At 36.8% G+C, this 24,189-nt stretch overlaps 1 protein-coding gene across 4 annotated transcripts; it reads left to right on the forward strand.

Annotated features, from left to right (window-relative positions):
- Positions 1–20: 20 nt before the first annotated feature.
- On the forward strand, positions 21–24,189 carry LOC129279646 (aprataxin-like). Of its 4 annotated transcripts, XM_064111086.1 has the most exons (8): positions 5,115–5,395; positions 6,082–6,293; positions 8,199–8,405; positions 10,330–10,448; positions 15,109–15,168; positions 16,793–16,896; positions 17,682–17,763; positions 20,513–24,189. In XM_064111086.1, exons 3-8 carry the CDS (start codon positions 8,244–8,246, stop codon positions 20,586–20,588), a joined length of 603 nt encoding a protein of 200 aa, XP_063967156.1. In that variant the 5' UTR covers positions 5,115–5,395; positions 6,082–6,293; positions 8,199–8,243; the 3' UTR covers positions 20,589–24,189. The 4 variants fall into 4 exon arrangements, with proteins under 4 accessions (XP_063967157.1, XP_063967155.1, XP_063967156.1 ...); XM_064111087.1 differs by lacking the exons at positions 5,115–5,395; positions 6,082–6,293 and adding an exon at positions 21–44; XM_064111085.1 differs by lacking the exons at positions 5,115–5,395; positions 6,082–6,293 and adding an exon at positions 25–74.

Consider the following 24,189-nt stretch of genomic DNA (forward strand, 5'->3'; position numbering starts at 1 on the left):
CGTTTTCCTTCGGAGACCGCTAGAGGGCCGCTGAATAAATTTCCGTGAATATGCTCATTATCGCGCGAGCTGCGGTCTGACTGAATGATTTTTATATTACCATGCTTTTTAAAATATTTTTTCCAAAATGACTATCGATCCGTAGATGAACGTTTAATAAGTTAAAGTTTAATTTAAACATAGGGCCTAGGCCTACATTACAGTATCGTACGGTGAAGACACCGTATGGGACTGGCAATCGTAGCCGGCATTGCGGCTGGCTCAGGCCTCTGGCTCTACTCTAGCTCGATATACCTAGCCTGGAGCTAGCCTGGAGCTAGGCTGGAGCGGAGGCTTCTGGGGAGTTAACCCTGGGAGCTCACGCCCGCTCCCAGGCCCAGGCCTGTTGCATGACGAGATGAGCGATACGTAAGACTAAGAGCGTCCTACGCCTCCTACTTATCCTAGGACCATTCTTCCGAGATAGGAAGATTGGATCATTGGCGACAAATCAGCACTTTCCGTTTCACGAAGGCAGTTTTGTCTTCCAAGACTTGTCCACGACATCGTTTGACTATCAGAAAAATTTTTAGTCTTCATCGTCACCGGAACCTTTTAGTTCGGAATGACGACTTTTCATAAAATCATTTAGGCCCCCCTATTTCAATAAAAGGAGATCAAATGATGTTTTATTTATTACTGATTGTAGAATTGATAAAACGTAAGATTCACAAACATTATATTACTGAATAAAATCAACATTTTCATTATTTCCCTTATTTAGAACACGGTGACGGTGTCCTTTTAGAGACACCTTTCATTGATATTTCAACGAAAGAGACCCTTGTCTAATATAAAAAATTATTTAACTAAGTAATTTCGACATTTTATTAGTTCAATATTCTGTTTTTATATAGAATACTTATATATAATGATAATTTTGCAAATTATGCGTTAATATGTTATTTGTTGAGGTAAAAATAGGGTTTGAATGGAGTAAACAAAATCAACAGAGTCTGATTGTATGAGACTAAAAGGAAAATATGAATGGCTGCTTGTGAAAAATCTAATTTATTAATTTCATTTGTCAGACAAATGTGAGTGTTTAGAGTATAAACATACCTCATTTGCATGACGAGTAACCGAAGACAGAGCAAATGTGAACATTGCTGCAAACATGTCTAAGTGAATAAAGTAGTGCTTTGCAATAATAATTTAAACACAGACAAATTTGTGCAATCCGCAATGGAAAAAATACTATTGACAGAAATAAGGGAAATAATAAGATGGCAAATATAGCGATCTTCAACGCTTATATATAAGCGTCGAAATTTGTAGCCATCTCCTTGTATTAGTCTATAATATACGACGTGTCAAATTGTAGCGAACTAGTTCGCCATTTCCAGATCTCCTCTATATATATATATACGAGGGGGAATTGTAGCGAACTAGTTCGCTATTTTCCAGATCTCCTCTATATACAAACGACGGGAAATTGTAGCGAACTAGTTCGCTATTTTTCGGATCTCCTCGATATATACACGAGGGGAATTGTAGCGAACTAGTTCGCTATTTTCCAGATCTCCTCTATATACAAACGACAAGAAATTGTAGCGAACTAGTTCGCTATTTTTCGGATCTCCTCGATATATACACAAGGGGAATTGTAGCGAACTAGTTCGCTATTTTCCAGATCTCCTCTATATACAAACGACGGGAAATTGTAGCGAACTAGTTCGCTATTTTTCGGATCTCCTCGATATATACACGAGGGGAATTGTAGCGAACTAGTTCGCTATTTTCCAGATCTCCTCTATATACAAACGACAAGAAATTGTAGCGAACTAGTTCGCTATTTTTCGGATCTCCTCGATATATACACAAGGGGAATTGTAGCGAACTAGTTCGCTATTTTCCAGATCTCCTCTATATACAAACGACGGGAAATTGTAGCGAACTAGTTCGCTATTTTTCGGATCTCCTCGATATATACACAAGGGGAATTGTAGCGAACTAGTTCGCTATTTTCCAGATCTCCTCTATATACATACTACGGGATTTGTAGCGAACTAGTTCGCTATTTTTCGGATCTCCTCGATATGTACACGAGGGGGAATTGTAGCGAACTAGTTCGCTATTTTTTTATTTTTCCAGATCTCCTCTATATACATACGACGGGATTTGTAGCGAACTATATACGAGGGGGCATTGTAGCGAACTAGTTCGCTATTTTTTTGATCTCCTCTATATATACACCAGGGGGGAATTGTAGCAAACTAGTTCGCTATTTTTCGGATCTCCTCTACATGTATACGACAGGAAATTGTTGCAAACTAGTTCGCCATTTCTCATCTCCTCTCTAAAATATAAACATGGCAAACTGTAGCGAACTAGTTGGCAATTTTTCTGATCTCTTCATATACACGAGGGGGAAATTGTAGCGAACTAGTTGTCATTTTTTCCAAAGCTTACATTATTGTGAAGGCTTCAAAGTGAAAATCTGCAGGTTTTGGCTGTATATATTGATGCCATATTGTCAAATTGTAGCAGACTAGTTCGCTATTTTCCAGATCTCCTCTATATATATATACGAGGGGGAATTGTAGCGAACCAGTTCGCTATTTTCCAGATCTCCTCTATATCCATACGACGGGATTTGTAGCTAACTAGTTCGCTACTTTTCGGATCTCCTCTATAAAATTATATACACGAGGGGGAATTGTAGCGAACTAGTTCGCTACAATTCCGTCTCTTGTATATATAAAGATTAGAAAAATAGCGAACTAGTTCACTAATTCCTCCTCGTGTATAAAATTTTATAGAGGAGATCCGAAAAATAGCAAACTAGTTCGCTACAATTTTCCGTCGTATATATAAAGAGGAGATCCAAAAAATTGCGAACTAGTTCGCTACAAAAGAAGAGATCCGAAAAATAGCGAACTAGTTCGCTATAATTTCCCGTCGTATATATATAAAGAGGAGATCTGGAAAATAGCGAACTAGTTCGCTATGATTTCCCGTCGTATATATAGGGAGAGGAAATCCGAAAAATAGCGAACAAATCCCGTAGTATGTATCTAGAGGAGATCTGGAAAATAGCGAACTAGTTCGCTACAATTCCCCCTCGTGTATATATCGAGGAGATCCGAAAAATAGCGAACTAGTTCGCTACAATTTTCTGTCGTATATAGAGGAGATCCGAAAAATAGCGAACTAGTTCGCTACAAAAGAAGAGATCCGAAAAATAGCGAACTAGTTCGCTACAATTTCCCGTCGTATATATATATAGAGGAGATCTGGAAAATAGCGAACTAGTTCGCTACAATTTCCCGTCGTATATATATATAGAGGAAATCCGAAAAATAGCGAACTAGTTCGCTACAAATCCCGTAGTATGTATCTAGAGGAGATCTGGAAAATAGCGAACTAGTTCGCTACAATTCCCCCTCGTGTATATATATCGAGGAGATCCGAAAAATAGCGAACTAGTTCGCTACAATTTCCCGTCGTTTGTATATAGAGGAGATCTAGAAAATAGCGAACTAGTTCGCTACAATTCCCCCTCGTATATATATATATAGAGGAGATCTGGAAAATAGCGAACTAGTTCGCTACAATTCCCCCTCGTATATATATATATAGAGGAGATCTGGAAATAGCGAACTAGTTCGCTACAATTTGACACGTCGTATATTATAGACTAATACAAGGAGATGGCTACAAATTTCGACGCTTATATATAAGCGTTGAAGATCGCTATATTTGCCATCTATAAAATACCGCAGAAATAATGCTAAAAATTACAATGATCTTAAGCGTTGGTCATATTTAAAGTTGATCACTTAATTTTGGAAGTTTATAAAAGAAGGTTTAAGAATATAAAAAATATATATGAATATATATATATAAAACATATATTTTCAACATTTCAAGGTTTAGGAGTAGAGACTACGGTGATTGCTTAAACATGACATAGAAGCCGAAATAAAAGGGGCCTACGATTTAAAATGCGCCTCTTCGTATGGACTTTCCATGATCTTTTATTTGATGAACTTATCTTCGTTTGTAATGATTGTGATGGATGAAGCTATAGCCTAGGCCTAATCTGTATCTTAAATTCAATTAGCTATTTTGTTACTGCAGATTTTTGTTTTGTTTCACTGTTTTACATCTCAAGTTATCCCAATGATCCAAGAATTAATTTTCATTGATTGAAATTAATCTCATCAAAGAATAATACTGAAATCTAGATCAAAAATCATGATAATGGGGATATTTCTTTTAAAAATAGAGTTCTATTGTGTCATGTTAATATCGGTCTAGGCTCTGCACTTTACCATTATGACGTACTTGCAAGCGCTCGGATCCAGCGTTGTCTTTATATTGTTGGTGCGCGGATCCTTATGAAGCGTATCTCTTTTTATACGCATCCACAAATGCCCGGATGTGAGACCAGGGAAAATACAAAGGTATATTTTGCGTCGTCTCTGCATGCAAAGTAAATATGCGCATTGAGACCAGGAAAGTACAAACAATATACCTTCCCGATATTCAGAAAATGTAGGGCAATACGGTTTTGTAAATGACCAGCTCCCGGGGGGGGCACTCGACCAAAAAAGTGGTCGGGGTGTGCCGCGGGCGAGACAAAAAACGGGGGCCTTGGAGCGGGCTTATTGTAAAAAGGAGGGTCCTCGGAACGGGCTTCGGAACTACAAATGTTTGTGAAAACGGGGGTCCTTGGAACGGGTCGCCTGCGTGCGAGTGCGTATGCATCCCTATGGAACGTGCATGCAGCCAGCGCCCGGCGGCACGACTGACGGGCGCGCTAGCGCAGAGGCGATGGTCGGACAGCGAGCTGCGGCCGCTTTTCACCAAAATTGCGACCGGAACGGCGTAACGGAAAATATGCGAAGCCCTGGAGCGGATTTTTTCTTTTTTTTTCTCGAGAAGAAGAAAATGCTATGCTTTGGAGCGGCTTTCTTTGTTCTTTTTCTCAATAAGACAAAACTGCTATGCCTCGGAACGGAAATTTGAGTGTAAAAATGGGGGTCCCCTCCGCGGCACATACCCACTATGCATTATATACTGAGTGCCCCCCCCGGGGACCAGCTCAGGTGTCTGATACGGGTGATAATATTCATTAGCTATTTTCAAAGGAAGCACTACTGCTCTATTGCATTGCGTAATGCAGGCGAGACTGCCAGAGGCGTTCCACTTGTTTAAATGACATCATAACTTCGAAGGGTGTATACTAGAGATGATGATGATGCACTGCATTTATATAGCGCCATATATCTGTCAAAGACATTCAAAAGGCGCATTGGAGGAGCCAGTCAATCTGGGTCGCCAAGAAGGGCGTGCACACAGAACTGTGACCCGCAGGTCTCTCCTCCCGATAACTGGTTGGGGAATGCAGGTGGACCACTACACCGGGGTTTCCCCCTACTCTTATTCGAATAGTGCAGTGGGTTCTTAACATGCAAAGGGGTGATTCTTCACTACACTGCCTGGGCCTCCATTTAACATCCTATCCGAGGGACAGTGTTTTCCACTGTAATATTGCCTGCATCTATGAAACAGGGGAGAGACGTTTACACACAACGCACTGGCTTCAGTCATCTAGTACATGAAACTTGGACATAAGATTAATGAAGTATTTTTTAACATCCTGCGTGAGTTTCAGATCACATGACCAAGGTCAAATGTCATTTAGGGTCAATGAACTTAGACCATGTTGGGGAGTCAACATGAAAACCTTAACCTCATGTTGGTTTTTGAAATGTCATAACTTAGAAAGTATATGAACCTAGTTTTGAAATGAAGCTTAAACATAAGGGTAATGAAGTACAATATCCTGCCTGAGTTTCTGGTCACATGACCAAAGTCAAAGGTCTTTTAGGGTCAATGAACTTTGGCCGTGTGTTGGGGGTAATAGTCGAATTGCCATCATAACTTTGAAAGTTTGTGAACTGTGGACATAGGGATAATCAAGTATCACTGACAAGGTCACATGATCAAGGTCAAATGTCATTTAAACCTTTTTAGGGTAAATGAATGCAATATTATTATTATATGAATTTTGTTTTTTGAGAATAATTATAGCACCGGTAGTTTTCAAAATCAGCACTGCTACTTTTATTAATCGCGTAATGGAGATGAGACTGCCAGATGCGCTCCACTTGTTTAGTGGTGGACTAGTACTATAGGTACTTCGGACTCAAACTCACCTCATTGTAACTGCAGTGAAGATCTTTTTCAAGTTCCTGCTATGCATGTGCTAGGCTATCGAGAATTAATCGCTGATACAGGAAGAGGTTTGTAGCGATTGTGAGCCGAAAGTTTGACTTGTCTAGACTTACAGACTCTTTACTGACTAAATGTCCATCAGGGCTATTCCACGGTTACTCACGTTACATTTGGAGACACCTTGACTCATACTTGGAGCTGTAACTCCATTATTATTGATAGGAACTAAACATCTCCTTATCACAACAAAGTACACAGTCTGACTATCCTTTGTATAAAAACAAAACTTGGGAAATTTTATTATGCTCCTGGAGAATCTTTGGAATGTGTTGGTTACTCATGTTACATGATTTGGACATGCATAAAATGAAAAGTTGACATAAGTGAAAAGTCTCCTCATACAAGGCTTTTATGAAAGTTGATTATATTGAGTATATTAGGGAGACAAACTTTGTACATAGTTAAAAAAATAAAGAACACATGGTTTTTACTTGGGGTGCAGATAATATGGTTACTCACGTTACGGTTACTCACGTTACATTTTGTCCATGTATGGTTAACAACACAAATGTCTTTAAAAATTCAATAATGTGTGTAAAAATCATTGCTAGGAACATCAAAAAGAGATTTTATACAAAAAATTGGAAATATTGGAGCTTTATTAGGGAGTAAGAGGGAAAAGTATGATTTTGCTTACTAATTATGCATAAATTAGCATAATTGCTTAATACCAATTTGCATGAAATAAATTACTGTATAGTATTGTAGATTATGTCCAAGACAACCTGCATGCAAATTTCCGGCCTGATCGTGCGGCCAATGGCCGAGATCTCAAGGGGGGCCTGGGAGGCCCCACCCACCCCCCCCCGGGCCATATTAACTCCCAAAATACCCCAGCCTAGATAGGGTTACAGGTAAGGACATTCAATATGTTGTTCGAACACTCTTTAAAGTTTGGTTAATCGAAACCCAAGTCTTACTAATGCACTCTCGCATTGTGAATACTTCTACTAATATTCAATTTTTTTGTGTGATTGTATGACCACTGATATTTTGATGAACAAAGAGTCACATCAAAGATGTGTACCCTCATTTTGCTTTTAATTAATCAAAAATAACTTCACAACTCACCATGAGACTTAAAACTTGACATCCCACAGAAAATGTTACCTAACTGCATAATTTTTACTGGTTACTCACATTACATGATGGTTACTCACGTTACAAAGTTACTCACGTTACAGTTTTTCTTCATCATTTTTATAAAAAAATTGTACTTTTTAATGATTTTGATAGTCATCACTGTGTCAAAGATTGTTTGAAGGAAGAGAATTTAAAATCCCACTAATTAACTGTGAAGAATTTTTCTCTCAGAAAACAAAGTCAGTTTTTTCGGTTACTCACGTTACATCACCTGAGCAGGTTGCAATATTCATTTTTGAATGAGTACTACAAATTTACTTGAAAAGCTGTTGTGTATTTTAGGTAATTTGACTCTTCTAAACTTCAGAAATATATAAAGTGGTATGTTGTTGCAATAACAAAATGGTAATAAGGCATATTTAATTTTTCACTATTTTCCTTGTATTTTGGTACAGAATGGAAGACACAACTTTTGACCATTTTTCCAAAGTATACATATGAAAATAAACTTTTTATTTCTTGTTCCTGAAACTATCATGCATGAAGGACTTAAAGTATTAAAAAATTCAAGAAAATATTGAATTTGAATTTTTAAGCTCATGTCCACCAACCTGTGGAATTGCCCATCACCAATTACACGATCCTGCTAAAAGATTTGACGGGATAAAGCCATATTTTGGTATGTATTTCCACTCTCCCATCATATGTTTTAAGTTAGGGCGAGATATTTTATTTTAAACCTTCTCCATATTTTTACTTTCAATTTGAGTTTTATTGGAGGGTGCATGTGGAACTCTTCCCAACATGTGTTTGATTTTCTTTGTACCAAGGTAAGATTTCAAAGCTTCTGGTCTCAACTCAAGAGTCAGTTTGATATGGCAACAAAGAGGAGTTCTACTGCCAGTGGAGGTACAGATGGAGAGCCAGCTAAGAAGAAAGGACTTTGGATGATGGGATTATTGGACTCTATGAAGGATCCTGCCCTGCAGCATTTTACTGATGACAAGGTGGTTGTTATCAAGGATAAATATCCCAAGGTATGTCTTTATTCATTATATCCCATATACATGTATGGTAGGCCATTTGTTCACTGCAACCACCCTACCTGTTGGGAATCTACATGTATGTAGATCTGTGGTAAGCCAACACAGCACACACTTAAAAAGTTAATTAAAATATCACTTTTGTGACCAAAAATTCTAATTTCAATAATCAGTTGCAATTAATTTTTAACAAGTAACTTGGGGATCATTTTTGTATTCACCAGAGCGCTCAAAAACTAAGGAAAAAAATTTTGGGCATATTTTTATGTACGTCCATTATTGGTGGAAAATTATATTGCAAGAAAATTGTCATTTTTCAATCTTTATTTTTGATTAAGAAAAAAAATATTAAAAGAATTAAATCTACTTAAGAGCCAAGTTATATGATGAATAGCTGTAATGGAAACAAACAGTGTAAGAAAAATTCAAGCATTTGTCCCCAAGGACAATGTGGCGTGTGATACGTAAAAACAAAATCCAAGAATCAGTCCGAGTCTAGTGTGTTGATGTGTGCGCAATGAGACTTCATGGTTCAATGTCATTGGGCTCGTATCACCAAATTGAGAGAAATTTAACAAATACTCGGACAAGCGACACACTTTCCATGACTGTACAAAAAACAATACGCCCTCAATCAGTGAGTTCAAATCTAAATAAAATCAATTTACAAAATGTAACAAAGAGAGTCATCATAAATTAGAAATTACAAAAAACTTCATCCTGTACACGACATCCCGACCCCCTTTAATGAGAAGCCTTTCTGAACATTTAACCTCATGAGGTAGACGCGTCACTTGTACTGAGAAGTGTAGGGCGCTGTGGAGATGATGTCATCCTTCTCCCAGTATGTAGAAACCTTGTATGTCTTTGATCGCATCCTCTAACAGAGCAGGTTCTGTTGATGTTGCATCTAGAAGAAATATGGCCAGGTAAGAGGCAATTGAAACATAACCTTTTCTTGAAGGCAAAATCAAAGCGGTCATCAGCATTCATGTTCTTGAACTCCTGACAGCCAAAAAGATCATGGCTGGCATTACACATAATGCAGTTCTGAGTTGATGGAATACGCTCACCTGACCTCTAACTGACAAGGTTCTTACTTTGTCAGTACTTCCGCTCTTTGGTCCTCCAGCAAGAGTACAAAATATAGAATATTCTAATTTTCTCTTCACTGTCAAGTGAATGATAAGGATTAATATCTCACTGGACATATGGAATTAGCACTGTTTAATGCTATATGGTTCAGTCAAGTTGGTCCTTACTGTCAAATCTAAAAAAATGAAATATTCTATGATTCTAACAATAAAAAACAAAAGAAATAGTGAGTGAGGGACATCAACGGCTGTCTTATTTGCATGTCACTGAGTTGTACATAACTGTTTTGTGAAAAATAAGAGAAACTTTAAAATGTCACACTTTCCTATTTTACATCCGATTTTGACGAAATCTTCTGTGTTAGGCTAGTTTAATTTTTCTCTATTTTTCCAAATCAACATCTTTCAGGGGTGGACTTGACCTTTAATAAGACCCCCTTTTAGAGATTCATGGTGATGATATGATGATAATATTTCAGTCATGATAATGATTAAAATAAATAGATAGGCCTTTACAAATAATAATAAGATATTGATAATGATGATAATGCTGATTAATTTGATTATGAATAAAAAAAAGCAAAAATGAAGATAATAATAATGGAATCGTAAATAGTTTGCTAGATGGATGGCGCATGATAAATGCTGTGTTTTTATTATTATTAACAATAAAGCAATAATGATGATGCTGTTGATGATAGTGATAACAATGTAATGATGATGATCACAGTAGTAAATATCAATGAGAAAATTTAAATAATAAATCTAGATTGTATGAAATAATGAAAACTGATACTGTATTAATATCTTGCTTCGTTTTATAGGCGAGACACCATTTCTTAGTTTGTCCAAGACTGAAGATCAACAATTTGAAGGCTCTTAAAGCTGAACATCTTCCTCTTCTAAATCACATGCATAAAATAGGCAAGAAGATCATCAAGGAGTAAGTCTGTCTTTTACCCTAAGAAGACTGGGGGAGGAGGGGGGGGGTGGCTGATTTAGCTCCCCCTCGACTTTTTTTGTGATAACTTCGCCATGCTAAATTTTTCGACCGCGTTTAATGACATTTTACATTCAAGTCTTGTGAACCTTTTGAGACCAAAATTGCGACCCCCGGGTTTGCGGTTCCGAAATTACGCAACATTTCATAAGTGCATGCAGAACAAAAATTGCTAAAAAAACGTGATTTTGTGTACAAATTCAATGCAAATAGTGTTTTTAGCCAAATTCGTAAAGGTATTATTATTTTATAATTAATAATAACAATTTTATATACCGCATACTGCCTCTACGTGGTTAAGAGAAAGGAAATATGACGTATAAAAGAAATAGAAATAGAAATACTTTGCACAATAAAATGTATCAAGACTAATATTACAATTTGCAACTCATTCTCACCAGATCATGAATAAAGAAATACCATCAAATGGGCCAATAAACATATGATATGATCAATTTAACACTTAAAAAGATGAGTTTTAAGCAAACATTAAATGTATTAACAAAGCATTGCGAATTTGTAGGGGGAGATTGTTCCAAAGAAATGAAGCTGCATAAGAAAAAGAAAGCTGACTCAGTGACTGTATTGTTTGTAAGAAGTATGAGATCGAGAAAGAAGAGATTGAGAAGCAGAACGTAGAACTCGAACTGGCTGATATCGAGGAAGGAGTTCAGAAAGGTATGAAGGAGCTAGACCATGATATGACTTGAAAGCAAGAAGAAGAATTTTATAGGTGATACGAGAAGTAATAGGAAGCCAGTGGAGTTTGCGAAGCACAGGAGTAATGTGGGAAGAACGAGGGACACAGGAAACAAGACGAGCCGCGGTGTTTTGGATGCGCTGGAGCTTTGAAGTCATTTTTGTGGAAAGGCCAAAGAGAAGGGAATTACAATTATCTAAGCGAGATGTGACAAAAGCATGAATAAGATGATGGGTTGTATTCTGGTCAAGAAACCTACAGATTTTACTTATTTTTCTTAAAGCTACAAAGGCAGACTTACATATAACATCAACATTTTGAGACATGAAAAGGGATGAATCCATGACAGCACCAAGATTCTGCACTTTATTTGAAGGCTTGATTACAGACTGCCCGATCCTTATACTAATTTTCGGAACATCAGAACAATGCTTTTTAATAGAATGAAAGTGAACAAGTTCAGTCTTAGAATCATTTAAAGAAAGCTTATTCTGAAATGACCAAGTTCTAACATCCTTCAAACAGTCTTCCATTTTTTGGATAGCACAAGAGCGATCCCTAGCACTAAAAGTGGTATATAATTGAACATCATCAGCGTACATCATACAAGAAATACCGTGTGCCCTTATGATGTCCTGAAGGGGAGATATTAACATTTTAAAAATCAACGGACCAGCCACAGAGCCCTATGGGACTCCAGACCACAGGTTACGTCTGTCAGAATTCACAGATTTTACAGACACAGTCTGGAAACGATTAGATAAGTAAGATACATACCACTTCAAAGCAGTACCACCAAAGCCAAACTGTGAGGATAACCTGCTCAATAAGCAAATATCAATTGTTTCAAAAGCGGAAGAAAAGTCTAAAAGTACTAAAATGGTTTCTTGCTTCTTGTCAAGGCGACATGAGATATCATTTTGGACACGGACTAGGGCTGTCTCAGTGCTATGGAAAGCTCTATATGCAGACTGAGCAGAATTAAACAAATTATTCTCATCAAGATATTTCGTAGTTTGACTGACTACCACTCTTTCAATGAGCTTAGATACAAAAGATCCTAGAAACAGGACGATAGTTACGCAAAACTTCAGGACCTAAATGTGGTTTCTTTAACAAGGGTTGAACTGAAGCTTCCTTAAATTTATAAGGAAAAACAGCTGTTGACAAGATGGCAATGGATCAAGATCACAGGCTGTCTGAGAAGCTTTCTTAATTATTTTCAAAACATTCAAAGGTGTTATAGTGTCAAACGAAGTAAAATTAGAATGATAGGCCTCACGCAATTGAACCGAAAGTGGAGGTACATGTAAGGGTGTTGCATTAATTTTAGCTCTCAACATTCTTATCTTTTGCTCAAAGAAATCTGCAAATCTGTCTGCAAATTCCAAGTAGGATTCTCATGCTGCGGTAGCTTAAGAGTCTGGTTACCATGACAAAGTTTTACAGAGGCTGCGTTCATCACACTGGGAGATTTCATTGATGTGATAGTTGAATTTGGCATTTGACAATTGGTCGCGATAAATGCTACACTGTTTTAGATAAATGACTTAGTCAACAGTCAGACCAGACTTTCGCCACTTCCGTTCGAGTTGCTGTTTTTTCTGCTTTTCTACACGAAGAGAATCTGTAAACCAAGGAGAGTGTGGACGAACAACAATTACTTTCGCTATTTTTGATGCATGATGATCCAGTATACCCCAGAGTACGCTGTTGTACTGGGCCACAGGAGAATCAAGGTCACTAGTAGGAGAGACTGTAAGAGAAGTGTGCACAATCTCAGATTTAACAGACGATATATCCACGTAGCATAACTTGCGATAGCAAAGAAATTCCCACATTGGGGGAGGGTGGGCAATATCAATAAGGCACTTCACAGCCGCATGGTCAGAAGAAAGCTCCTCAATAATAGAAACTTATGAAAAAAATGAGTCAACGCTGTCAGTTATTAAAAGATCCAAAGTATGACCAGCAATGTGGGTAGAAGCATAAAACCAGGAGCAGTCACCACATCACGGAAAATAATTGCTTCAGAATCTCTTGCCAAGTCCCAATGGACATTGAAATCTCCAGCCAGAAGAAATTTGCAAGGTTGTGACAAAAGTGATTCAACAAAGCTACCAAAATCATCTAAAAACATCGCGCTATTAAGTTTATTCTTCTTTGATTAGGAGGGGGGTTGATTAATAACTACTAAATGGAATGAAGTACTCATGGAACTAATGTTCATGTCCAAATGATCAAAAGATTTAAAATTTTGACCAACATTGAGTTTCATCTTAACCCCATCATGACAGAGAAAAATAACACCACCAGCTCTCGAGTGACCGCGTGGTACAAAGTGATGCAACATTATTTCAAGCTTTCAGCTTACGATAGCTGGCCTCTGCATTTAAATTTATTTGTTATTGTTTACATGAAATATGTCTATATCTACTTAACTTCTATGACAATTGTCACCTTGTACATGTGTCATTGTTATATATTTATAATTTTGATTTATTAATAAATGCAGAAATACCTGCTTAAAAAAAAATTTAATTACAAAGTGTGTTCTAGGGTGCGAGAATCACTATGATCACCAGTTAACCATGTCTCGGTCAAGAAAAAAAAAATCCAATCGATGACTAATAACAAAGTCACATAGAGCAGTAGACTTTATAGAATGTGCATTCCATTAAACGTTGATGATCAGGGATACAAGACGGTGTGGAATTTGAAGGGATTTTTCTTCTCCGACAACCCCCTTTCCTGCCTCTATGAGCGATATGTCTCCTATATTAAAGGTTTTCTGGGGATTCCAAGCCATTCAATATGTTGGACAAGAGAAGGAGAGATATGAGATGAATCAGCATAATCCGAAGCATCCGGTTGAAGAAGTAGTACATTTGATCAGATTCATTTAAAGTGTTTACCCAAAATTTGCTTTTTAGGGGCATTATTTTTAGTTAATTAGAGCAAAATTTTTATGCATAAATTAGCATAATCATCAGACATTTTTCGCAGAATTTTATCTTGTAGTTTTGTAGATTATCCAATGTGTAACGCGTGTGCTAATTTTCGTCGCGATTGTGCAATCAACGGCTGAGATCATATGGAGAGGGGGCTGAATCAGCCGCCCCTCAGTCTTTTTAGGCATCAAAATAGCCTTGTCTATTTAGGGTTAACCCATGGAATGTAGTATGAACTTTAGATTACCGTTAACTATTTCACTCCTCAAATTGGCTAAAAATAGTGAAAAAATTATATTTTTATGCCCCGTAAATGAAGTCCGGAGGGGGCATTAAGTGTTGGCTTTGTCCGTCCATCCTTTCTTCCGTCTGTCCCCCCACTTGGTTTCCACGCAATAACTAAAAAAATATTCAATGGATTAAAAAAAATTTGGTGTGTAGGTAGATGACACCAAAATATAGGCTAAGTTTGAATTCGGAGTCCGTAGGTCAAAGGTCACAGCTCATTAAATATGCGAGTTGGTTTCCAAATGATAACTTATGAAATATTCAATGTCTTTTTAAAAAATTATGGTGAGTAGGTAGGTGGGTACATGTACCTGGTAGGAGGTAATTCCTTGAATTGAATTGCTTTAGAAACATGTTATTAATCCATTTTTGTCTCGCCTGCATAGCAGATCGAGACTATAGGCGCTACTTTTCCGAAGGTAGCGGCGTCGTCAACATCAAATCTTAACTGAAGGTTAAGTTTTTGAAATGTCATCATAAAAAGAGCATTATTGATCCAATGCCTTGCTCATGTATGTAGGTGCTGTGGGTAGGGATCAGACCCTGGACTTTCAAATGTCTTGTTAAGCACCTTACCACAGCACCATTGCTTTTATGCCTATTTGCTATTGTACTGTGCATTTATACAGATGTTTGTATTATTATTTTTTAAAAATCTTTACAGGTCTATAAGTGAGGAAGGTTTAAAGTACCAGCTTGGATATCATGCAATACCAAGTATGAGGTAAAAGTCTTTTTCTACCACCATGTGACCATATTGGTCAATTTTATTTGTTCTTTCCTTTATGCTCCCATTTGCCATCATTTATGAAGCTCAAGTGGAATCAAATAATTATAGGAAAATTGAGGGAACATAGCACTGAAATATCATCAAATTCTGATGTAAAATAAGAAAGTAGTGGTATTGTCGAGCTTTTTTTGTTATTTTATTGTTGAGCTTATTATTAAAAAAGAGATATTCACAATGGAATTATCTCAATTTACATGTACTGTGAAAATAAAAAATTGAAGAAATTAATCAATGAAAATTTGAGAAGAAATTGAAAAGAAAGTTATCAGCATTTGAATGTTGAGATATTTAATGATGTGGACACCCTTTCTCCCTCCCTCTTATCTGTCTATCTATCTACCCATCCATCTTAATTTCTATCTATCTATCTATCTATCTATCTATCTATCTATCTATCTATCTATCTATCTATCTATCTATCTATCTATCTATCTATCTATCTATCTATCTATCTATCTATCTATCTATCTATCTATATGTCTGTCTGTCTGTCTGTCTGTCTGTCTGTCTGTCTGTCTGTCTGTCTATCTATCTATCTATCTACCCATCCATCTATCCATCCATCTTAATTTCTTTCTATCTGTCTACATTGTATCTATCTATCTATCTATCTATCTATCTATCTATCTATCTATCTATCTATCTATCTATCTATCTATCTATCTATCTATCTATCTATCTATCTATCTATCTATCTATCTATCTATCTATCTATCTATCTATCTATCTATCTATCTATCTATCTATCTATCTATCTATCTATCTATCTATCTATCTATCTATCTATCTATCTGTCTGTCTGTCTGTCTGTCTGTCTGTGTCATTTAATAGCTATCAGTCTAGGTATCCATCCTAGACATATCGTTATCCTAGATAAAATCTTGGCATTTGATCGTTTGTTTGATGTCAATTATTCAGCCATTTTACAATGCTGTCTTCATCCGTGCAATTTCTGGAATCGATTGATCATTCAATTTTTGATCCATGTTCACTGAGACCGCTGATGCTACAAATTGTTGCAGTTCCTGAGTTGTTTGTATGCAACAATGAGCAGACCTCGTTTGCTCTTTATGCACTTTTACATTCAAATTTGTAAATGTCAAATTACAAAGATCTATTTTTAGGTGTCATATAAACAAAATATGAATGTTCTTTCATTTGTGAAATGGGCAGAATACTTTATTTGGTGAAAGATAAAAATGAATGATCCATTCAACTGAGCTACACCTTATTGAATGGATCATTTCATCTTTCACCTCATGAAATATATTTTATCCATTACACTCAAAAGCATTCATTATTTGTTTGTATGTTTGTATGTTATTTGAATTTAAAAAATTGCTTTGATTCCTCATGAAATACGTCTGTAAGTGTCAACAGATATATATTATTGCATGTCAACTGACAGTTTATGCACTTTGTCTGTTCCCTGGGGAGTTTACAAACTCAATTGCCAGGCATACTACATAGACTTCTTGATGATTATCCCAACTTGTGGAATCATTGACATGAATTTGATCTTTGATTTTGTTTAAATTTCCTTATTTTCGGCATATAGCCACCTTCATCTACATGCCATTTCAAGGGATTTTGATTCACCCTGCCTCAAAACCAAGAAGCATTGGAACTCATTCACAACGGATTACTTTGTAGACTCCATGGGTAAGTTCCATGACATTAGTTCTGGTGACAATCGCTCCACTCTAAATTCCACACACTAATGGAATGGCCAACTTCAACCCATACCCTTCCCTTAACCCAAAACCCTAAACATGACATTAAACCACCCTATAGCATCCCTAACCATAATAACCCTACAAAATTAAGCCTGGAGCAATTGTCGCAGGATCAAATGTCACTAGGTTTATGGCCCTGTAACACGAAGTTTCCACTGGATAACAACTATGTAAGAACACATCTGATTGGTTCCTGTAAAATAAGAAATGCACATGTAACATTGCTCTTGATTTGCCAATGCTTTTCAAATGTAAGAAAGACCCTAGTTCATGAAAGTTCATTTCAAGTAAATCAAGAAAAATGGGATGAGTTTTGTGTATGTCACTTTTTTGTTCGTTTAGGGGCACTTTTGGATGGAATTCCTTGATATACCTAATTTACATACAAGGTGGGCTCATGTATTATAAGCAGCAATATACCAGGTTTAACTCACTTTAGCCAAGAGATGGTCCTTCTCATATTCATACTTGTAATATAAAAGGAATATAAAAAATAAGAAGAGTACTAGTACCACTCAAATGATCTCTATAGGTTTGTTCAAAGAGCTACACTGCATAAAGAAAAGCAGAATTTTAGAACAAATATAAATAGCAATGGGGATTTTCCATTCAGGATTGGTTAGTCGGGCAAGTAGGTCAAGTTTTGCCCATATAATTTTAAGCTGTTATTCTTTCATTTACACTTCAGCATCCCATATTTTTTTTCTTCAGAATTGATAGCTGAGTTGGAAGAAAATGGTTGTGTTGATACCTCTGGACGGAAGGGAGATGAACTCTTAAAGCTACCTTTAAGGTACAATTGAACTATACAGTGCTTCCCCCATGAAATTAAATTAAAAATATGTTATCTTAAAGGTCAAGTCCACCCCAGCACAATGTTGATATGAATAAATAGAGAAAAATCAAACTAGCATGACACTGAAAATTTCATCAAAATCGGATGTAAAATAAAATAGTTATGGCATTTTAAAGTTTCGCTTATTTTTCACAAAATAATGATATGCACAACTCACACATGCAAATGAGTCATTCGGTGATGTCAGTCACTCACTATTCCTTTTGTTTTTTATTGTTTGCATTATACAATATTTCATTTTTTTACAGATTTGACCAAAGGGACCGACTCGACTGAATCATATAATATTAAACAGTGCTAATTCTTCATGTTCATGGAGGAATTAATTACTGCTTCACTTGACAATGAGGAGATAATTAGAATATATCATATTTCATATAATAAAATACAAAAGAAATAGTGAGTAGATGACGTCATCAGTCTCCTCATTTGCATACAAACCAGGATGTGCGTATAAATGTTTTGTGAAATCAATCGAAAATCACAATGTCATAACTTTCTTATTTTACATCCGATTTTGATGAAATTTTCAGTGTTATTCTTGTTGGATTTTTCTCTTTTTATTCAAATCAATTTTTTGTTGGGGTGGACTTGTCCTTTAACTTTATCACAGATATGAATGTGGAATCACATACAAATTGTGTGGGGGTCTTGGTCTAGTGGATATAACTCTTTGTCTTTCACTCTGAAGGACATGGGTTCAATTCCAAGCCATGGCATGTTTTCCTTTAAGAAATTTACCCACATTGTACTGCCCTCAACCCACGTTAGGTGAATGGTTACCTGTTAGGAATTTATTCCTTGATATGCATTGCATGTAACAGCTGCTCTGCTACATGTAAAGCCAGGATAATTATGCTGTAGTGTATTACTGTAGAGTAGTAGGGGCTGCTGATAAAGTAAGTTTTAAGTGCTATATAACTATATATAAAGTATTACAAATGAGTTATGTTTATCATTGTGAAGCTTAGAGTCTCCTTTTTGTGTGGTATAATCTAGGTGATTCTTATTCGTGTGTGAATGAGTAAAATAATTTGAAGAAAGGATACAAAAGAGTCACTTGGTGGATGTAGTCTGAATTTCAGAATGAAGATCAAATGTTTGAATCCCTAATTCCATATTTCCTCTTTTTGACAACCATATTGAGTAATAAATAGTAATAACAAAGTTCTGCTTATTTGGGAGAATGCTTTTATATATCTATTATTTCATCAAAAAAGTGTTTTCACAGATTTGTACTGTAGCTATCGCATGGTTTACAACAGACTTTAAAATGGTAAATGGTAGTGATTTTTTTACCTTATTGCTAAGAAAGCATGAATGCTAGGATCGATGGCTTAAAGTACTCTCCAAGGGACCTGGTTATTAGGATTTAAATGCCTTACCAAAGGGCACTAGCGGACTAATGGGAAATCAAACCCTTTGATTCCCCAAATGGGGGTAAATTTTATGAACTAGACCAATACACTTACAGAGATATGATGGTAATTCAACAAATACCCCCAACGTGGCCAAAGTTCATTGACCTTACATGACCTTTGACCTTGATCTATTGGCCAAATTGGGGTATTTGTTGAATTACCATCATAACTTTGAAAGTGTGTTGGTCTAGTTCATAAAACTTGGACATAAGAGTAATCAAGTATCACTGAACATCCTGTGCGCATTTTAGGTCACATGACCAAGGTCAAAGGTCAATGAACTTTGGCCATAATGGGGGGTATCTGTTGAATTACCATCATAACTGAAAGTTTATGGATCTGACTCGTGAAACTTGGACATAAGAGTAATCAAGTATCACTGAACATCTTGTGCGAGTTTCAGGTCACATGATCAAGGTCAAAGGTCATGTAAGGTCAATGAACTTTGGCCACGTTGGGGGTATTTGTTGAATTACCATCATATCTCTGTAAGTGTATTGGTCTAGTTCAAAAAACGTGGAAATGAGAGTAACCAAGTATCACTGAACATCTTGTGCGAGTTATAGTAGTTTTCAAAATCAGCACTGCTGCTATATTGAATCGCGTGATGCAGGTGAGACGGCCAGAGGCATTCCACTTGTTTACTTTGGTTGGTTTAGATTTATTTTATGTTATTTATGATCGCAGAAGGATCCCCGACAAAGTTCATTGAAAAAACAATAAAAAACAAAGGTTTGAAAAAACAAAGAAATACATAAGGATTAAAAAAACAAGATACATAAAAAATTAATTATTTGTCGGCATTTTTTTTTTGTAGATTTTTGTTAGAAATGTGAAATTCTATATTTTCACCCAAAATTAGCATTCTACTAGCTTTATAAATTGTGTTAAAGGCAAAAACATACACAAAAACCCAAATTAGGGCAAATTTCATACGCTTTAATATAAAAATATAAGCAATTAATTTTTTGAAAATTTTACTGTACAGTCTTGGAGTTTACATCCGGATCTACATGTACGCGCATGCAGATTTTTGCGTGGCGATTGCGCAATCTGAGGGGGTCAAATTGATCCCCCCCCCCCCAGTATATGTTGGTCTGAAATAGCCCAGTTAAGACAGGGTTAAAGGGCGGAATATTGTTCTAGTTCCGCATAATAATTACAATGATGGGGTCACAACATATACTTGAGTCTATTTTTTTTCTTTTTTCTTTCACTGCTTGTGCTTGATTTAATTGAAATTTTTATATTTCTTTGTTTTCCAGATGCCATGTTTGCAAATCAGAGTTCTCAAATATGCCAAAGCTGAAACAACACATTGTAAAACATATTGATAAGTGACCAAGTTTAAAGAGGTCTGCGGAAGAGGACAACAAGATCATCAGTCAGTGCTATTGTACGGATTGGACGATAAGTGAGAGAACTGAACGGAATTAGACTTCAATGATACAGAGAGGGTTGGCATTGTGTTCAGACGATATATGACTACTGATGTTTTTATATAGGAGTTCTCCACCATGCCAAAGCTTAAATTACACATTGTTAAACCCATTAAGAAGCGGCCAAGATTCAGTGGGTCTGCGGAAAAAGACAACAATCAGTGCTGTGGTATGGATTGAACATTTACCAGCGTGTACTGGATGGAATTGTCCTTAGACTCTATGGCCCGTATTCTGAAGTCAGGTTTAAATTAGACCATGGTCTAACTCTGTGCTAGAATTATGGGAAGCCAAAAGTGTCAAAATTTGTATTAAGTTGTATGTTTCTTATGTTTACTGTGCTCTTTCCTGATTTATCGATGGTGAAGACAATCATGTATTTATACTTCCAAGACAATTATGAGTGATTTGAGAGCCAAATGAGCTGAAATATGATATCTCTACTGTTAGTGATTTATGTAACAATTGGCTATCCATACTTAAACCACAACTTTAAACCTGAGTTTAAGTTAAACCCGACTTCAGAATACGGGCCTATTAATACATGTTGGATGTTGGATTGAAATCGTGTTCGGATGGTTTCTTGCTATCAGTAAGGTTGTTTGCAAACTTAAGTTCTCCACCATGGCAAAACTTAAACAACACATTGTAAGTCACATCAAGAAGTGACCAAGTTTTTAGAATACAAAGGACAAGAATTTCAGTCAGTGCTGTTGTATGGATTGAACAATTACAGAGAGAACTGGATGGAATTGTTGGAATGGATAGTTTCTTGCTATTACTACCATTGGGTGATTTCAAGTTCAGTGTTGACCTTTTGGTGTTGGTGTTAGGTCAATTTTTACATGAGTACAACACTAAACATAAAATGAAGATGGTCCTGAAAAGTCACTCACTGGTTGTTGAGATGTCAATAATGTGATCTGGATCAGTTCTACAAATTCAGAATAGGTTTTGGAGCTAGGGGAAGCACTCCAAATTCCAACACTAACACCAACGCCAACACCGGACTTGAAATCACCCAATGTTTGCAAATTGGGAGTTCTCCACCATGCCAAAACTTAAGCAGTACATTGTGAAACACATCAAGAAGTTTCCAAGATTAGAGAGGTCTACAGAAGAACACAAGATCATCAGTCAGTACTATTCTATGGATCAAACAATTACTGAGAGACTGTGGAAGCTTTTCATGAAAAGACTTGCCAGACGCTTTATCCGACAAAGTTTGTTAACTCCAACAGTCTGCTCAATGCTGAAGTTTTATAATCGGGGCTGAAATCAGTATAGGACACCTTAGCAAACATCCAAGAACACAAGAATTGAACAATGGACCTAGGGCACGTAACACAAAGATTAGCAATGGTCGTAGAACGTTTATCTATGATTGATTCCATTCGCCACAATGTTCAATCAATCGCAAAAATTGACTGTACGATTAATTGCTAACCTTTGAGTGACTTCATTTTATATTTGGCCTTATGTACATTGTTGACCTAGCACCAACCTAAAAATTGACATTACACTAACACCTAAAGGTCAACACTAAACTTCACCCATTCAAGGTGGTGTTCACATTCACTGACATTGGTTATATATTCCTTTATAGGTGAAGGGCAACAAAGTATTCATAATGATAGACAGGAGCCCAAATAATAGCTAATGTTTGGAGGAAGGCAATGCACAGATGATCTGATTAGTCATTACAGCTCACTGGTCTTTGCCACTTTTTTTTTTTTTTTTTTTCTGAGAGTTTTAATACCATAGAATGCTATGTCAGGAAAGCTTACGCAATATCTTTATTTATACAACTCAGATTCTTGTCATTTGATTGGTTGGAAGTACATGATCTGCATTCATATTCATACTGAAAGCTGTTCAGTACATTGCTGCATTAATATTTTTATTTTCCATTGCACTGTAACCGTACATTTTTTTTCCATTGCACGGTACGCTCACTCCCTCAGTGTGTGCCACTGTGCATTTGTGTATCTAATTTATTATTTAATGTGTGTGTGTTTGCGTGCATGAAGTAAACACACCATTCTATGCTGAATGTGCCCACTTGTACTTAGCCTCTTGTTGAGGCCCTGGCGGCTGCTTCCCGAGCGAAGAAAGGGATTTTCTAATTTGCGAAGCGAATTAGGCCTGGCGCGAGCCTGTCTCGCGGCGCTCTGTTTCGCTCCCTCCCTTGCTTCGCCATGTTCGCTCGGAAAGCAGCCGACAGGGCCTCGACAAGAGGCTAACTTGTACTTGGATCCAGGCATGAATCATTGTGTGTTATTTACAAAAAGGTAAACAGCTGCCACTGGCAGATCTAAGTAGGAGCTTGTACCCCCCCCCCTCCTTGAGAATTTTTTTTGGCTTGTCAAATTTTTTCTGGAACAAACTGATCTTCATTACTTAGAACTTTTTTTTTCTGGGGGGAGGGGGGGGTTTGTCAATTTTTTCCTGTACAAAAATGTCCCCCCCCCCCCCCTTGGAAAATCCTTGATCCGCCCCTGGCTGCTGACATTAGGAAGAAGAATCAGATGGACCTGGGTAGGCTGATTGCTTCTTTAACCCTATAAACTAGGCCGGGCTTTTTTGGCTGTTCTGTGGCCCGGGGGGAGGGGGGGGTTGATTCACCCCCCCCCCCCCCGAGATCTTGGCCGCCGATCGCGCGAGCGCCGCAAAAATTTGCACGCTGGTAGTGTGCGATGTAATCTACAAGGCTGTATGGTAAAATTTTCCAAAATAATGAGATTTTATTTTATATGAATTAATTATGCTAATTTGTGCATAAATCATACTTTTTGCTCTAATTCACTAAATAAAGCTCCTAGAATGCTAATTTTTGGCAAACATACTCTTTGTAGCATTCTTAACAATATCAATTGAAAAAAACTTCGTTTTGGAAATCGATTTCTTATGTATTTTATTGTTTTATGAATTTCTTATGTATTTCCTTGTTTTTCAACCTTTTGTTTTTCTTTGTTTTTTTCAACAGATTTATTGCACAGCCTTTTTGAAGCATAATTATGCTAAACTCAATTGATTTCAGCGGTTCAAAGTAAAAATAATCATATCTTTATGAATAAGATGAGAAAACTCAATTTGCATTGACTTTGTACACAAAATCACTTTTTGGAACAATTTTTGGTCTGACATGCACTCACGAAATGTTGCGTAATTTCGGAACCGCGTACCCCGGTGTCGTAATTTTGGTCTCAAAAGATGTGCGAGACTTAAAAGTATAAACTCTGCGAGTGGCGCGGTCAAAAAATTTCGCCCGGCAGAATGATCGCAGAAAATGTTGAGGGGGATTGATTCAACCCCCCCCCCCGGCCATTTTAGGGTTAAATGAATAATCAGTTATTTTCCCTGACTATTTGATAAATTACTGAAATCCTTGCATCATCTGGGCTAAAGGAAAATTTGACTGTTGAATTCATTGACAAGATACTCCTTGAAACATGGACTATTATAATAAATGCAAAACAAAACAGAAACAATTTACAATGAAA

This window comes from Lytechinus pictus, chromosome 16 (genome assembly GCF_037042905.1).
Source record: "Lytechinus pictus isolate F3 Inbred chromosome 16, Lp3.0, whole genome shotgun sequence".
NCBI classification, from domain to species: Eukaryota; Metazoa; Echinodermata; class Echinoidea; order Temnopleuroida; family Toxopneustidae; genus Lytechinus; species Lytechinus pictus.

What these genes read in the sequence shown, in the direction of transcription:
- LOC129279646 (XM_064111085.1), top strand. Translation starts at nt 51, where the DNA reads ATGCTCATTATCGCGCGAGCTGCG. An exon ending in GGCAAGAAGATCATCAAGGA is followed by an intron (nt 10,449 to 15,108) that starts GTAAGTCTGTCT and finishes AAATCTTTACAG; the next exon opens with GTCTATAAGTGAGGAAGGTT. An exon ending in CATGCAATACCAAGTATGAG is followed by an intron (nt 15,169 to 16,792) that starts GTAAAAGTCTTT and finishes TTCGGCATATAG; the next exon opens with CCACCTTCATCTACATGCCA.